The sequence below is a fragment of the Hemiscyllium ocellatum genome, chromosome 34 (genome assembly GCF_020745735.1).
Source record: "Hemiscyllium ocellatum isolate sHemOce1 chromosome 34, sHemOce1.pat.X.cur, whole genome shotgun sequence".
Lineage (NCBI taxonomy): Eukaryota > Metazoa > Chordata > Chondrichthyes > Orectolobiformes > Hemiscylliidae > Hemiscyllium > Hemiscyllium ocellatum.
Window position 1 is genome coordinate 23,931,828 of NC_083434.1, and position 14,555 is coordinate 23,946,382.

At 39.1% G+C, this 14,555-nt stretch overlaps 2 protein-coding genes across 2 annotated transcripts in view; one reads left to right on the forward strand and one right to left on the reverse strand.

The window, feature by feature from the left end:
- capn7 (calpain 7) overlaps positions 1-1,173 on the forward strand; it is a 50,923-nt gene extending 49,750 nt beyond the window's left edge. The window contains exon 21 of the mRNA XM_060850274.1: positions 280-1,173. Coding sequence (XP_060706257.1) covers positions 280-424 — 145 coding nt within the window. The 3' untranslated portion in view covers positions 425-1,173. The remainder of the gene's footprint in view (positions 1-279) is intronic.
- A 1,303-nt stretch (positions 1,174-2,476) lies between these two features.
- Positions 2,477-14,555, reverse strand: part of sh3bp5b (SH3-domain binding protein 5b (BTK-associated)) — a 70,448-nt gene continuing 58,369 nt past the window's right edge. Inside the window, exons 6-9 of the mRNA XM_060850275.1 lie at positions 13,103-13,145; positions 10,457-10,676; positions 4,935-5,186; positions 2,477-3,901 (exon numbers count right to left, since the gene is read on the reverse strand). Coding sequence (XP_060706258.1) covers positions 3,729-3,901; positions 4,935-5,186; positions 10,457-10,676; positions 13,103-13,145 — 688 coding nt within the window. The 3' untranslated portion in view covers positions 2,477-3,728. The remainder of the gene's footprint in view (positions 3,902-4,934; positions 5,187-10,456; positions 10,677-13,102; positions 13,146-14,555) is intronic.

Here is a 14,555-nt window from a genome sequence, read left to right on the forward strand (position 1 = left end):
CTGTTTTTACCTGGGGTAACCACTATCCTATCAGTCACCTTTCAGTCTTCCCAACCCTGTTACATTTAAATAGGTCACCATTGGATCTTTCCATTTGGGTTTTGCCTTCCTGGCAGTTCTATGTCTGTCACTCGCCCCACCACATTTCCTCCCTCTTTTCCCAGCAGATGATCATCTCATCAGGTACGCTCTTTGCTCCCATAATCCTCACTGACCACCTGATGTATTAAATTTCAGATGCACTAATTTGACAGTGAACATGTGTATTTCTTCCTGCAGATGTGGATTCTGTTACTTGGAAGTTGAGCGAGTCCCTCCAGGCGTTTACAATATCATCCCCACAACCTTCTTGCCTGCTCAGGAAGGTCCTTTCTTCTTAGACTTCCATAGTATCGTCCCACTCAAGATTACACAGTTACAATGAAATGAAGATCTATAATGAGCACTTTTACTCTTGAATCATGCACATGCCTATTAAGGAATTTTTTTTTTGAAAAAGTGACATCTTCTCAGGCACTAATGGAATGTATTTATATAGAATTTCTTTGAGAGAGTCTAAAGGAGGTGGTCATAATTGGGAAAGGCTTGTACTTGCAATGTAATTCACACATTAAGCAAAGTTAGCTCAAGTCTCATACGTTTTGGGACAAAAGAATGAAGGAATGTTTTATAGACATAAATGTACATATTTTTACTGTAGACTACAATTGGGAGTCTTTTGCGATTTAATTTGCAGCTGTTTAACTGATTGGGAGTAATCAGAATAGATTTTAAGTACTCAGTTGAAAACTGCATTGCCAGCTCTTTAAATGATGATGCAAATGTGGAAACTGATTTCTTAACCTACCTGGAAAGCAGCTGTTGATGTTTACTATACTGCTCTGCAGCTTAGGGACATGTGCAATGTATATTGTAAAGACCAGTCAATATTTGTAATCATACAAACCATTTGTTTTTATAAAAGAGGGATACTGGTTTGGTGATTCTGAATTCAGCTGTATGTATTTCTATTACAGATTATATTTTTTATCTTTTGGTATTTAGCATGTATAAAAATTGAGGTTATGCATCCACACATTGGTTGTGGGAAATTGAATTTTCATAAGAAGATATTAAATTACTTTTACTTCATGACTGGAAACTTAGGAACTCCTCTATTCAAGTCTTATTTAGTACCTTGAATTATGAATAAAAATCAGCTTCTGTTATTCATGTTCTGTTGTGCAGAGTTTATTTTGTTCAAGTTTTATTTGGCCAGGTTAGTCAAATTTGCCTTATGCTTTGGACGTGTCCCTAGTTATTTCCACAGTTCAACTACAAACTCTCTTATCTGGACATACCATAGTAGCTTATTGTTCTCCCGAAAGGAAAAGAGAGTCATCTTTCAAATCACGAAGCACAAGTAATGTTTTAATATCGGAAATATAGCCAATTGTCACACAGCAAAATTTCACAATTGTGATTGTGCTTAAATGCAGATTCATCTGCTTATGTGATTTTGATTAAGGGATAAATATTGACCAGGGTTCTGGAGAAAATTTCTCCACTTGTGTTTATCTGAAAGAGTAGGCACAGTTGTTGTATAACGTATTTGATACTGAATAACTACTGTCTGACATACCTATTGGACATGTTGACTTAGATTATTGTTCTCAAATCTACAGTATGGAAGTTGAAGACAATCTTCTGACTGAAAAGAGTGCTACCTACAGCTGCTTAAAGTCTCCCTCTTAAATAATTCTGTGGTAAACAATCATATCTATAATAAATCACTATTGTATTGCTATACATCCAGTTAATACAGTTTAATTAAGTGAAGGTGCATGATCTGAAAGAGATTAATCACTTGAGCAAAACATTTAGCTTACCAGTAGAATAAAAATCAATAACTTACTTCATCTTTAACTGAATTTTAAAGAATAGAGCAGTTTAACGTTTGGACTGTTAGGAAGAAAGACTGAACTGTGACTATAATATCTTATAGAAGCTAGAAATAGAACAGTCTTTGGTCCAACCAAATAAAGATAAATACTGAAGGAAGTGCTTTTCAAAAATCTAAATCTGGCCCCTTTAACAATTAAGCCCAAATTTTTGCATCCTAAAATCTTAGAGGATTTTACCACTTTTCTCCAAGGGGAAAATGTTTATTCTTGGTGTTTAAGCTAAATGTTCTTTATATTCCTAATAACAGTTTATTTTAATGGTGTAAAAACATAAGCAGTATTTGAGAAAAAAAAGTCTTAGATCAATGACCTGACATCATTGACATTTGTTTTTTCTTTCTCTCTCCAGATGCTGAGTATTTCCAGCATCTCAATATTTCGTTAATCAGTGGTCATTTGTAGTAACAGATTTGAGTGTGATCAGTACTACTCTTTCACGTTTTTATACATACAAGGTATAGAAAGTCAGTGTAGTGAGCTGTATATGTATCCATAATGTTCATATGTATTCATAATCATACAAGCCAGGTTAATAAGAGTCTATAAAAAGTTAAATGCATCATAGACAGCTCTTAATATTACAATACTGAAACAAAATTGTACAAAATGTAACACTGAAAACAATGTCTAAAGACTACAACATTTATGACTGATATTGCTTAAAACATAAGGCATGCAGCTTTGCCATTGGTCACTTGTTTGTACACCTCTCAGATGAGAACCAGGCTTGGCAAACTGGGTTAGATGTTTGTTGTGTTAAGATACAAAAACTAATGATCTGGATTCCATTATACGACAGTTCAGGATGTTGCTCACCTGGTCAGGCAACAAAATAATGGACAGCAGCAAAACAGGTTGATACATGTATTGCTATACATCCAGTTAATATAGTTTAATTAAGTGAAGGTGCATGATCTGAAAGAGATTAATCACTTGAACAAAACATTTAGCTTACCAGTAGAATAAAAGTCAATAACTTTCTTTGGATTGGCACGAAAGGTTGGCTATAAAAGGAACTAAACGTGACAATCAGTGAAAATTCTGCCACATTCCATTCCATTCCACGAACAAAGATTGGCCAACTCCCTACAGTAGTCAAAACGCTTTGAAATAAATTGTAGAATTCCACCTTGTCAGCCTAGACTCTCTTTCCAACTGTGTTGTTTCGCTATTAATGAACAACAGTGCAGGAAGTGAAACACTGATGGCAGTTTCCTTTTCTTGGGCAAGTCCTTCTGAATAACAAACACGGAAAAGTCCTTAAGGTCAGTTTTGAACAGGACACAACAACTAAGACTGTCACAAAGTGAGATCTAATCTTCAATGCAGCGAGTGTATCCTGACAAGGATAGGGCTGGCGTCAACACGAAGAGGAACACAATGAAGTGGTGCAGACAAATGCAGCACACGGTACAAGTGGAACAAAGCAGGGCTTTCTGCTGGTCTGAGCTCCACCTCTGCCTCATACAAGCAGGTCATCAGCTGGGGAACAAAGCAGACAAGATTCTTACTTCACATCCAGTTTCAACAGCACAAAAGTGGATACTGCTACTTTGCCTCCAGTCTGAAGTCAGACTGCTAACTACATACTTTGCAGATATGCTATTAATTTTCAACCCAGAACTACTACTGTAGTTTTCTTTTTGCAATTATAAACATCAGCCACTCTTTAAGGAAACCTTTCAGTGCAGTAGTTAGACAGCTATTAAAAGGCCAAGACAGTTTGAGTAAGTACATCTGTGACACTACGTTTCCTGGCACATTTAGGATGTCGTTTCACACTATTTAACAGGTTGGTGACTGAGCCATTCCACAGACTTCGAGGTCTGAAATCCTCTTCTCCTTTGGCTCTGTGCACTTGATTGAAATTTGAGTTACTCTGATCTCCAGCGTTGTTTCATCAATAGATTGTTGGGTCATCAGTTTGTTCTCATTTTCAACACCTTCAGCTCTGTCCCCTGTCCAACAACAAAATCAAACTGATAAATGTTGATTATTTACTGCTACTTAGGTGAGCATCATATGGCCTACAATCACATTATCAATTCCCTGGATGAAAAAGCAACACATTTCCTACACACACACCTCTCTCTGGAACACAGCAAATAGCTGTAAATTTGGTACTCCAAAATGCATTTTTCTCGGTTTCTGCACATTGACATACTGACCTTGCGCTTCCTGGAGCTCCTGAGTTTTGGGTAGAAATTGCATGGATTTTGGCCCATGTGCCCCAATCCTTAAAATTACAATATTACCAAAGATTCTTTTCTGCCCTCCACCAAGTTCTTTTTGAAGTTCTTGGTAAGCTTCTACAGGACTTGCACTCGGAAGCATGAGTTCTGCAAAGTGATTTCAGCAGCCTGAACTTCAAATAAGGAGTTGCTTCAAGAGACCAGCTTTTTCCATTGAATATAAGGTGTGCAATGAATGATTTATTTTGAGTGCCTTGGGACAGAGGACCTCTTCAAGAGGCAACAAACCCACCCCCTAGCATGCACATGACCCTGGTACTGCAAATTAGGGTGGATTCTGCGATAAGTAACATAAACATGACAATTTTCATTCCACTGCATTCACACTGACACAGCAGAAGCACAGGAATTAACTGCAGAGTCTCCTCCTGTAAACCAGTTGTCTTAGTTGTGCAGCATGGAAACAGACGGCATAGTCCCACTTGGCCTATATCCCCATAAATCCTTCCTATTCATGTACCTGTCCAAAATTATTCAAATGTTGTAACTGTACATGTACCTACAACTTCCTCTAGTAGTTAATTCCACATATGGATCAACCCTCGAGTGAAAAGGTTGCCCCTCGGATCCCTTTTAAATCTTTCTCCTCTCACCATAAAATTAAACTCCCTAACCAGAGGGAAAAGACCTTCCTTCTCTCACATTTAATAAAAGAGCTTTTGGTTTGAAAGAGCAGCTCACTAAATCTCATCTGCATCGAAATATTTTCCTTCTGCAGTTACCCTGAAACATTACTGACCTTTTTCAGTATCACATTCGGGAGATGAGGCTCCACTGCATTCACTGCGAGGTCCCAGAATGGGCGAACCCATGCCACAATCAGACACAGGACTCGACAGTTCCAAGCTGGGAGGACGGTTTACTGGAGGGAAAGGAGTGGTGGGATCCAAGGGGCTGGTTGGACAAGAGCTCAAACTGGACTCTGACTGGCTCTCTGAATCTTCAGAGACAGGGCTGCCACAGTTATCATCTTCAAATATTTCTGATGTCACTGCAAATGAGAAGGAGATGTCAAACAGTGATCAACTGGAATTCAGAAGAAATCCACCCATATTGGGTTAGACAACTTAATTTATCTATAAAAATTAAAGAGGGATTCCTAATCTAAATTCGCAATATTGCCTCCAATATCAGCAAATGCCAATGCATAAAGAAGTCTGATGTCTACATCAATGCTTCTGTTTGCAGTATGTTCGTAATTTCAAATGGCAACTGGGAATACCCTGAGAATGGAAATTCATTCAAATAGTGCTCATATGCAGCAACAGATTAGAAGTACAGAAATTTACACTAAAGAGAGGACGTTTGACCCACTGCATCAGTGACGATGGAGAAAAGCTTTCTATGCTCAACTGCTTTCCAGTTTTGGCCTGTAGCCGTGTAGTGTACATCCTAATTTTCTGAATTTTAAATGAGGGTTTCTGTCTCCGTTGCTTCTCTCACCAGTGAGTTCCAGATCGTTATCTGAAAATCTGCAATAATTTTTTATCTCCTCACTAATCCTTCTACAAATTGCTTTAAATCTATGCCACAGATTATTGACTACTAAAGGAATTACATCTTTCCTACCCTCTTTATATAGGACCTCCAGGATGCTTAAAGCATGAGGTTATCATCATTTGAACCATGCTCTCCACACAGTATTCATCCTCCCGCAGAGTTGGAGCAAGAGCTCCTTCAGCTAGCAATACTTCCTGCACATGATTTTGAAGGGTTGAGAGCTTGAGCCTAGTTCCTTTGGAGAATTCTTTTGTGAATGATTCATTGATCAATAGAAAGGAGAAACTGAAAGGACCAAAAACAGAAATTAATCAACGGATATATCTCACTTTATAATCGTGAGGCAAAGCTGCCACCCAGTCTGCTCTCTCAAGCAACTGGTGGTAGTCTAACCTGAGGGTCAGTACGTTTCAGGCAGGGAAGGACAATCTTTCTTGGTAACCACAACCAGTGTGGGTTCAATTCCCAGTGTCAGTGGCACTCTTCATTGCAAGCCTGCCTGCCACCCCGCCAACTGAGCTAACTGATCCCTGTCTCCCTAGAAGGGGACTTAGTGGAGAATGGCTACAACCACAAGGAATTGAGGCAATTTGCAAACAGCTTTGTCAAGTCACCAAGCCTCATATAGTGCAACATTTCTGATTAATGTTGCCAGAATGTCTTACATAATCGGGATAAGCCTGGCAACATCCATCAAAATTATGTTGAGATATGAGGCAGTTCCAGATGTAACATAGTAACAATGATCCTGTCAAATGTCTCAAGCTTTAAGAAAGTTTCCATGACATTAAAGTCTGGTTGAAGATTTGTAGCTCGGGTGTCCGTTGTTGTGGTTCTGTTCGCCGAGCTGGAAGTTTTTGCTGCAAACGTTTCGTTCCCTGGCTAGACACCCGGAAGCGGCAAGAACAAACCACTATAAATACCGGAAGAAACATCAAAGCAGCGCTTCACAGGAGGCTCCAATAGCACTGATGATGTTCCCTAGCCAGGGAACGAAACGTTTGCAGCAAAAATTTCCATGACATATTTTGCATTAAAAGCAGCCTCGCAAACATTCCCTGAGTACTCAAATGCTGCAATGCTTGCAGTTCATTTAAAATAGGCTGACAAATCATCTCTTCTGATCATAATCATAACGCAGAGACTGCTTTGAAAGAACATCACAGGGGTGAAGTTTATCACATTTATCAGTTCTTCAAGAAATAACATCAACAAATAAATTGTGAATAACGTTTAAATAAAAATAACTTCAATTTTAATTTACCAGAGATCTATTTTGGGAGAAGGAATAATTGATTCGCTTTAACAATACACCAAATTTAAAAAATCAGTTCAATCACATGCAAAATGAATGATATTTTCCTTCCCAATTTGTGCAACAAACTCACTAAGCATGAACAAAGAACTTTATAATTAAGTTGAAATATATATCAAACATGATCTCTTTATTCCTGCTAATTGATTTTTATCTAAAACCATTTTAAAGTACTTTCTGTCTACTGCTTTAGTTGTTGAACTTACCAGTTCTCATTTAGCTATTAAAGACAACGCAGTAAATATATATCTTCTAGTACAGTATTGGAACCAACATCTCACTCTTATTAGGCTGGTAGACTAGAATACTTAAGTGATGAATATGTCACACTGAATCCTCAATGTGCAGGAGATATAGATGGCGACCAATGGAATAGTAATGCCTTCCTTGCCTTAAGAGGGCAATCAAAACCTTTTGAAGTGGGACATGGAACTAATATTCGGTATCAGTGAGTCATCTATCCAAAAATATGCTCTGAACAATCAGCATTTCAGGCTGAAGAATGTCCATGAGATTTTGTGAACCAGTTGTGTTGAAAAGTCATCAGCAACCCAAAACATTAAATCAGTTTCCCTCCATAGATGCTGAACTGCAAATATTTTGGTTGGTGGCAGCTATGATCTGTTCTCCTTCAAAGTAGTATTGGTCGAGGGAGGAATGTCATTCAGAACACAGAGAAGAACTACCCTGATTGTCCTTTGATAATGCTAGGATCTGCAACGTCAATCTGAAATGGCTGGCAAGGCCCAGATGCATTTCCTCTTCTGAAAGACAACATTGCAACACTCCCTCAAAACTGCATTGAGAATGTCAGCAAATGATGAGCTCAAGTCTCAGAAAGAGTCCTGAACCCACAACCTTCTGATTCAGAGGCAAGCATGTAACCAGTGAGCCAGAACTAACAAGGCACTGCTCTATGTCAGAAACAAAGATTAATTTACTACCCTTTCAGATGACTCAGTACATTGTTTACCTGCAGATAGCTTCGTAGAACATAACATATTCAGAATTTGTTTTTATTGAAGCACTTTCTAGAAGGTCTGTAAAAGAGCCTTGCAATTTACAAAGGAATGATGGTCAGTGCTATTTGGTTCGACAAATGAGAAACAAAAGCGTGGATAAAGATGATTTGTAAGGCTGTGTTTATAAAGCTTGTGCAACAGAGCTAATTCAAAGTAAGGCACAATACTCTACATTTATCTGAAGTCACATGAATGAAGTCATAAGTGATCCTCCAAATCTGAATGTTACAATTGAGGGAACATTGTTTTTCTTTCAAATTTGAAGTAATCATTGTATCCCATTAGTCACGCCTCATAATATTTCCTGTGGTTTAGTGTGTATTCTATTGGTCTCAATGGGATGATTTTCTACATTAAAGAATCTACATAAATACAAGCTGTTGCACTTATTTTCCACAGCAAGTGCTAACAAGTTTTGAGAAGATTTGTAGTTCAAGTTGAGATTCTGGATGTGGGTTTGCTTGCTGAGCCAAAAGGTTTGTTTTCAGATGTCTCGTCACCATACTAGGTAACTTCTTCTGAGCCTCTGGATGAAGCACTGGTAGTGTTCCAAGGAAACCCAAACATACAAATAGAAAGCGGGCCACACCACCAGTGCTTCATCCGGAGGCTCACTGAGGATGTTACCTAGTAAGGTGACGAAACATCTGAAAATGAACCTTCCAGTTCAGCGAGCAAACCTACATCCAGGATCAGTTGTACTGTTACAGATGTATTAACCAGATAGTCACTAAGATATTTAAATGCTGTGACTCATGACCATGGCATTACTTACATCTCTTTTCCTGTGCATAATGACCAATTATTCTTTAATAATGTCCAACTAATGTCAGGAGTGTTTGTGGGATTAAACAAATGCCAAAAATCTCTTTTCAATGACAGATTGGGGAAGGGGGTGAGGGCTGTTAATGGGAACTATTAGACAGACCCTTAAAATGGCAAATAAATAGGGTTTGCTCCATTGGCCTCATCTTATCTTTTGTAAATCCAATCCCCCCTCTGTGTGGACCAATATAGAAAGGTCTTCGCATATCAGGGTCCTCTGGGGTTGCCCATTTCACATTATAGTTAAAACATGAACCTGTACAATGGTCGGGCAAACAATTAAAATAAACTTTGAGAAGCTACACCAAAAAGTTCAACATTGGGTGTTTAAAAAGTAGAATGCTAATTTTAGAAACTGCTGCTGTGTCAAAGGTGTTAGCATTTTTCTTCTCAGGGGTGTGAAAGATTCTCATCTCTGTAGCAACTTCGATCATCGTCAGACATCTCAAAATGTTTCAAAGCTCAACGATATTCACTGCAGCTACTGGGAAATGTTAGCAGTCAGTTTATGTACAACAAGATGCCACAGTCAGCAATAAATTAAACTTTCAGATTATCTGATTCAGAGATGTTAGCTGAGGGATAACTGTAGACAGAACACTTCAAGGTGCATCACAGGATCTTTTATGTTTATCCTTTGGAGAAAGAGCCTTAGTTAACCTTTCCATTCAAGAGACAGCACCTCTGCGTGCATGACCCTCCCTCAGAACCGCATTGACGTTTTCAGCCTGGCTGATCTGCTCTTCTCTGGAATAGGGTTTGAACAAAACAGTAGGAGTGCTTGTGCTGATCCATGAATAATGCTTCAGAATGTCTTAGCTTCAAATCGAAAGCTCCCTTTACATGTGTCTCCTCAACTGAATCTTGATCTAGCGCGGCACTGTTACACATGAATGATGGGATTACTGATGCTCATTAGGAAGAATAATAAGGAGCTCAGTATTACCTTTACTCCTGCAGATCTATTTAGTATGTCAGTCGCAGTGTGGTTTGCTGCAGAAATCTTTGTCGTTCCATAATTAACCAAGTTGATTAAATGCGGCAGAGCATTGAGAAAGTGCTGACTGCCTTAAAGGAACCACAAAATGCACACAATCCACTCTTTATTCTTTAGAAGAAAGAACATGACAAATAAAAGTTGAGTAAACTTTGTATGTATTTTAGGACAAATTACTGCAGATGCTGGAGTCTGTGCTGGAAACAAAAAGTGCTTGAAATCAAAGAGGGTCAGGCAGTATCCATGGAGAGAGAGCAAGGTAGTGTTGAGTCCAGATGATTCTTCATCAGAGCTGACGGGAAATGTGAAGGGAGCAACAGTTATGCTATAGCTTAGGGGGTGGGGGTGTGTTGGAGGGGAGGTGGAGTGCTGAGGGAGAATGTATGTATTTGGTTTCGTCCACTGTGCATTTGAACTAATACAGTCACAAGGAAGGAAGGAAACTGCAGTCTGCTACTCACATGTATAATTGGAAAAAGGATGACAAACCAAAATTAAAAAGGTGTTAGAAATTTGCATTTGGTAACCCATAATGCTGTGATTACATGAGGGAAGAGATATAGAGATTTCAGTGTAATGATAAAAATATAAGGAATACTCACTGGACAATTCATCGGGTTCAGTCTTTAAACTGGACAGATCTTCTAAAGAGTTTTCATTCCCTTCAGCACCGACTCCTCTTCCCCTGGGTCCCATCATATTGGAGCGTCTTCTTTCATGAATCTCATCAGAGATCATCTCCAGGTTCTTCAGAGCAGCTTTGTACTGTCCTTTGGCTGCTGACAGTTTGGTTTGTAGGTCATCTACATTTTTCTTCAGTTGCTAACAAACCAAAAGTGGAGAATGTAAAATGCCAATCACATTTTCTAAACTGCATACAATATGACTAAGCTTTAGGTAAATCCTGTGTGAGTATCAGAGCCTGATCATCCAATGGTTACAGAGCTAAGCTCATTTTCTGTCAAAAATTCCCATTCTCTTTTGACCATAGGTTTGGAGCCAAAAACAAAGCGTATCTAAAGATTCAATTCAAAGGATTAAATTACATGTAATTTACAGCATGGTCAACTCAACCTTTATTCTGTTCACAAACCTTCTCCCATTCTAACTGTGACTTCCCACTGACACCTTATCCCTCAATTCTTTGCTCCCTTAAGCATTCCTCAAATGTATCAACATCATCTGCTCCAGTCACTCAATGTCACCATTCTCATCTCCCTGCCCTCAGGAAGGAATGCTAACACTTGACAATTCGAGATGTGCATATTGAATCAGGAAGAGAAGTGGCCCATTCTGTTCCTCAAGCCTGCTCCACCATTTAATAAAACATTGGCTGGTCAGATTGTGGACTTTCCTATCTACCTGCTAACCTTTGACTCATTCCCAATCTGGAATGTATCTACCTCAGCCTTAAGAATGCTCAATGCCTCCGAGTTTCAATGATTCGGGACACTGTGAGAAATCAATTCATTGCATCTCCATTTTATTTTTATTTTTAAGCACTGCCCCTTTTCACGACTCTTTCAACAAGGAGAAACATCCCGTCAGCATCCACACTGTCAAGTGCTCACAAGATCTAATACATCTCAATAAAATTCACCTCTCCCAGACTCCAAGGGACACAGGCTCAGTCTATACAATTTCTCCTCAGAAAATAACCATTCCCATCCCATCCCAGATATCAGACAAGTGAATATTCTCTGAACTGCTTTTAAAAGCATCCTTATCTTTTTACACAGAGGGTGGTTCGCGTATGGAATAAACTTCCTGAGGAAGTGGTGGATGTAGGCACACTTACAACATTTAACAAACATTTAGAGGAATACATAAACAGGAAAGGTTTGGAGGGCTGTGGGCCAGGAGCAGGCAGGTGGGACTAGTTTAGTTTGGGACTATGTTCAGCATGGACTGGTTGGATCAAAGGGTCTGTTTCCATGCTGTCTATGTGGTCTCACAAACGCCCTGTACAGCTACAGCAAGACATCTCGACTTTTATAATCCATTCTTCTTGTGATATTCAACATTCCATTTGCTGGATCTGCACATTAACTTTACATACTACCCTATCCCTACAGTTTCCCATTTAGTTTCTTATCCACCACTCTTGATAGAGGAGTTGCAGATACTATAATTTTATGCAGGAAGGGAGCTCCTCGAACTTCTTTGCTTTTCAACCACAGCAAGGCTGATCTGTACCTTAGCTTCATGGGCAGTTTCCCATGGTCAATTCACCTAACCTGCATAGCTTTGGATTGTGGGAGAAAACTAGCAACTGGAGGAAAACCACGCAGACATGGGGAGAATGTGCAAACTCCACACAGGCAGTCGCCTGCAGTTGGAATTGAAACCAGGTCCTTGGTGCTGTGAGACAACAGTGCTAACCACTGAGACACTGTGCTGCCCCTTGTTTTTGCCTTTCCATCAATTCTCTTCCCTTTGTCATGCTGCTGTATTGCTGCTTGCCGAGATCCAATTCTCACAGTTGCCTGAGGAGGGAAGCAGCAGTGAAGCTGCATATTCATCAATCATCGTACTCCAGGAGACAGAGCGAGCTATAATCAGAAATGGAAACTGTGGAGATCTTAGTGAATCAGCAAAGTATAAAATGTTGAGTGATCCTCCCCATCTCTTGCCCCTAAAAACACCAGATTACAGCGGTCTGAACAGTGTGCAAGACCAGGCACAGGGTCAGTACTTACCTCAGTACCTAACATCTCATTTTCTTCTCAATACCTAGCTTGCATGCAGAGGAACTGAAGCAGGTAAATAACTTCATAAACCTACCATCGGTTTAATAAAGGACGGCCTTTTCATTAGCATTGGGCTGGACTAGTGCTGTCCAATACCATAGCCACTGGTCAATTATGCCTATTGACAACACAAATGTAACCAACTGCATTTCTGACGAGTAAAGATGGCAGTAGGCATGTGAACTCAACATTCATATTTCCCTAGTCGATTCATGTAACCCTTTTGGTGCATTTATTGGTTAAACTATAAGATGAAAATCAAAGTATGTGAGCTAGTTTTTGGTCATTATCACTACTTTCTTAGTTATGGAATCAGTCATAAGTAATTTTACATCAAGAAACAGAATTCCCTCTATTGGTGTATGCAAGGCCCTCTCAATTAAAATTAGTAGCTGTGTCACCTTGGGTCAGACTATTGTTTGCTCAACAATCCATATTCCTAGTGATATAAACAATGGATCCCACCTACACTGCAGATAGTTTGAAGAAAAGGCTTACCTCTAGCTGTAGATAATACTTTCCTTTGAGTTCAAAATATGGTCTACACAGGAGAGAACATACACAGATTATAAAAGAGTCACGTGATGTTAACTTTATATTAATTGTGATTAACAATTGCTGTACGTATCTTTAGTTCATGATATTTTGGTATTACAGAACTTGGGAATTACAGGAAAAAAAGACTTTTTGTCAGAGCCTTTTGGCTCTGTGATGATGCTATCACTTTAAGAGATTACTGTGACCTGGGTTTTTTGAAGAAAGGTTGTAAGGCAGAGGTACTGAACTATTTACTGAAAACTCTTGAGTAAACAGCTTGGGAGGCCTTGGGTTCTATTTAAAAAAAACAGCCTCAATGTGGCCGACTCTCACAGATCCAGATTTCTGGGTTTCGGTTTTTTCAGTAACATCAGAAACCACCGGGGTCTCAAAAGCTTCAGTAAATGTCCCCTGGCTGCTACTCTCTCTGAATCTTCTCTTGATGCTTTTTCCCTCTGGATTGGAGAACTGCATGTGCAAATTGGTGTCTCAATTTTACTTTTTGCCAAAGTGGCTGTTTGTGGGATGCTACTAACACGGAACAGTTAGGTAGCTTTAGTACAGTATTTATTATTCAGATAATTTTTCCAATCTGTTATTTTTCCAAATTCTTCATTCTTTGGCTGTGTTTCAATTACGGTGTTTAAGTAAATTGTGTTTTGCTTATCGTCGAGTAGTTAGACTAGTCAAGTTGTATTTGAAACACTTTACATTTGCCTCTAAAATAAAAAGAAGTTAGGGTCTGGACTACCTTCTTAAAGTATTTTTTGAGGGGATCTGATCTGGTCCATAACAACAAGCACTCAATAGAATAACTTGCAGGAATACTAGTACAAAACAAAATTAACAACAAAACAGAGAATTCAGGATTGTTAGAAAGGCTTGCAGTGTGGTGCACTTGTGTGGACTGAAAGCTATATGTTTTCATATATGGGCTGCTGGTCTTTTCAGACAGAAGGAAACGTACACACAGTACACCTGTTTCAACACAGCAAGATAGATGACAGCCTTTATCTGCTCTTTTAGAGTAAGGTCTCGTCCATTGTCTGGCTCACTCTCAGTTTGAATCTTGCAAGGAACAGAAGAAACTGTAAGTTTACTGAATCTGAAGCTAGTGGAAGAACAATCGATCACAGAGTGTCATATCCAAAAAAAAGAGTAACCGACAGAGGACTTGAAAAAGAATCTGTAAAGTAATCAGAGACAGGGACCAAAATCTCCACAGTCAAATCGATGGCAACTTGACACTTTACCCCTGAGAATAGTTAAAGCTAAAGAAAATTCTCCAAAGGAATGGGGTAGATTTTGTAGGTGCTGCCTACAAAAATAAATAATTGAAGATTGATAGAAGGGAAGATGGGATATAAACTTGAGTATATAACATAAACACAATAGGAAACCATATTAATGTGTT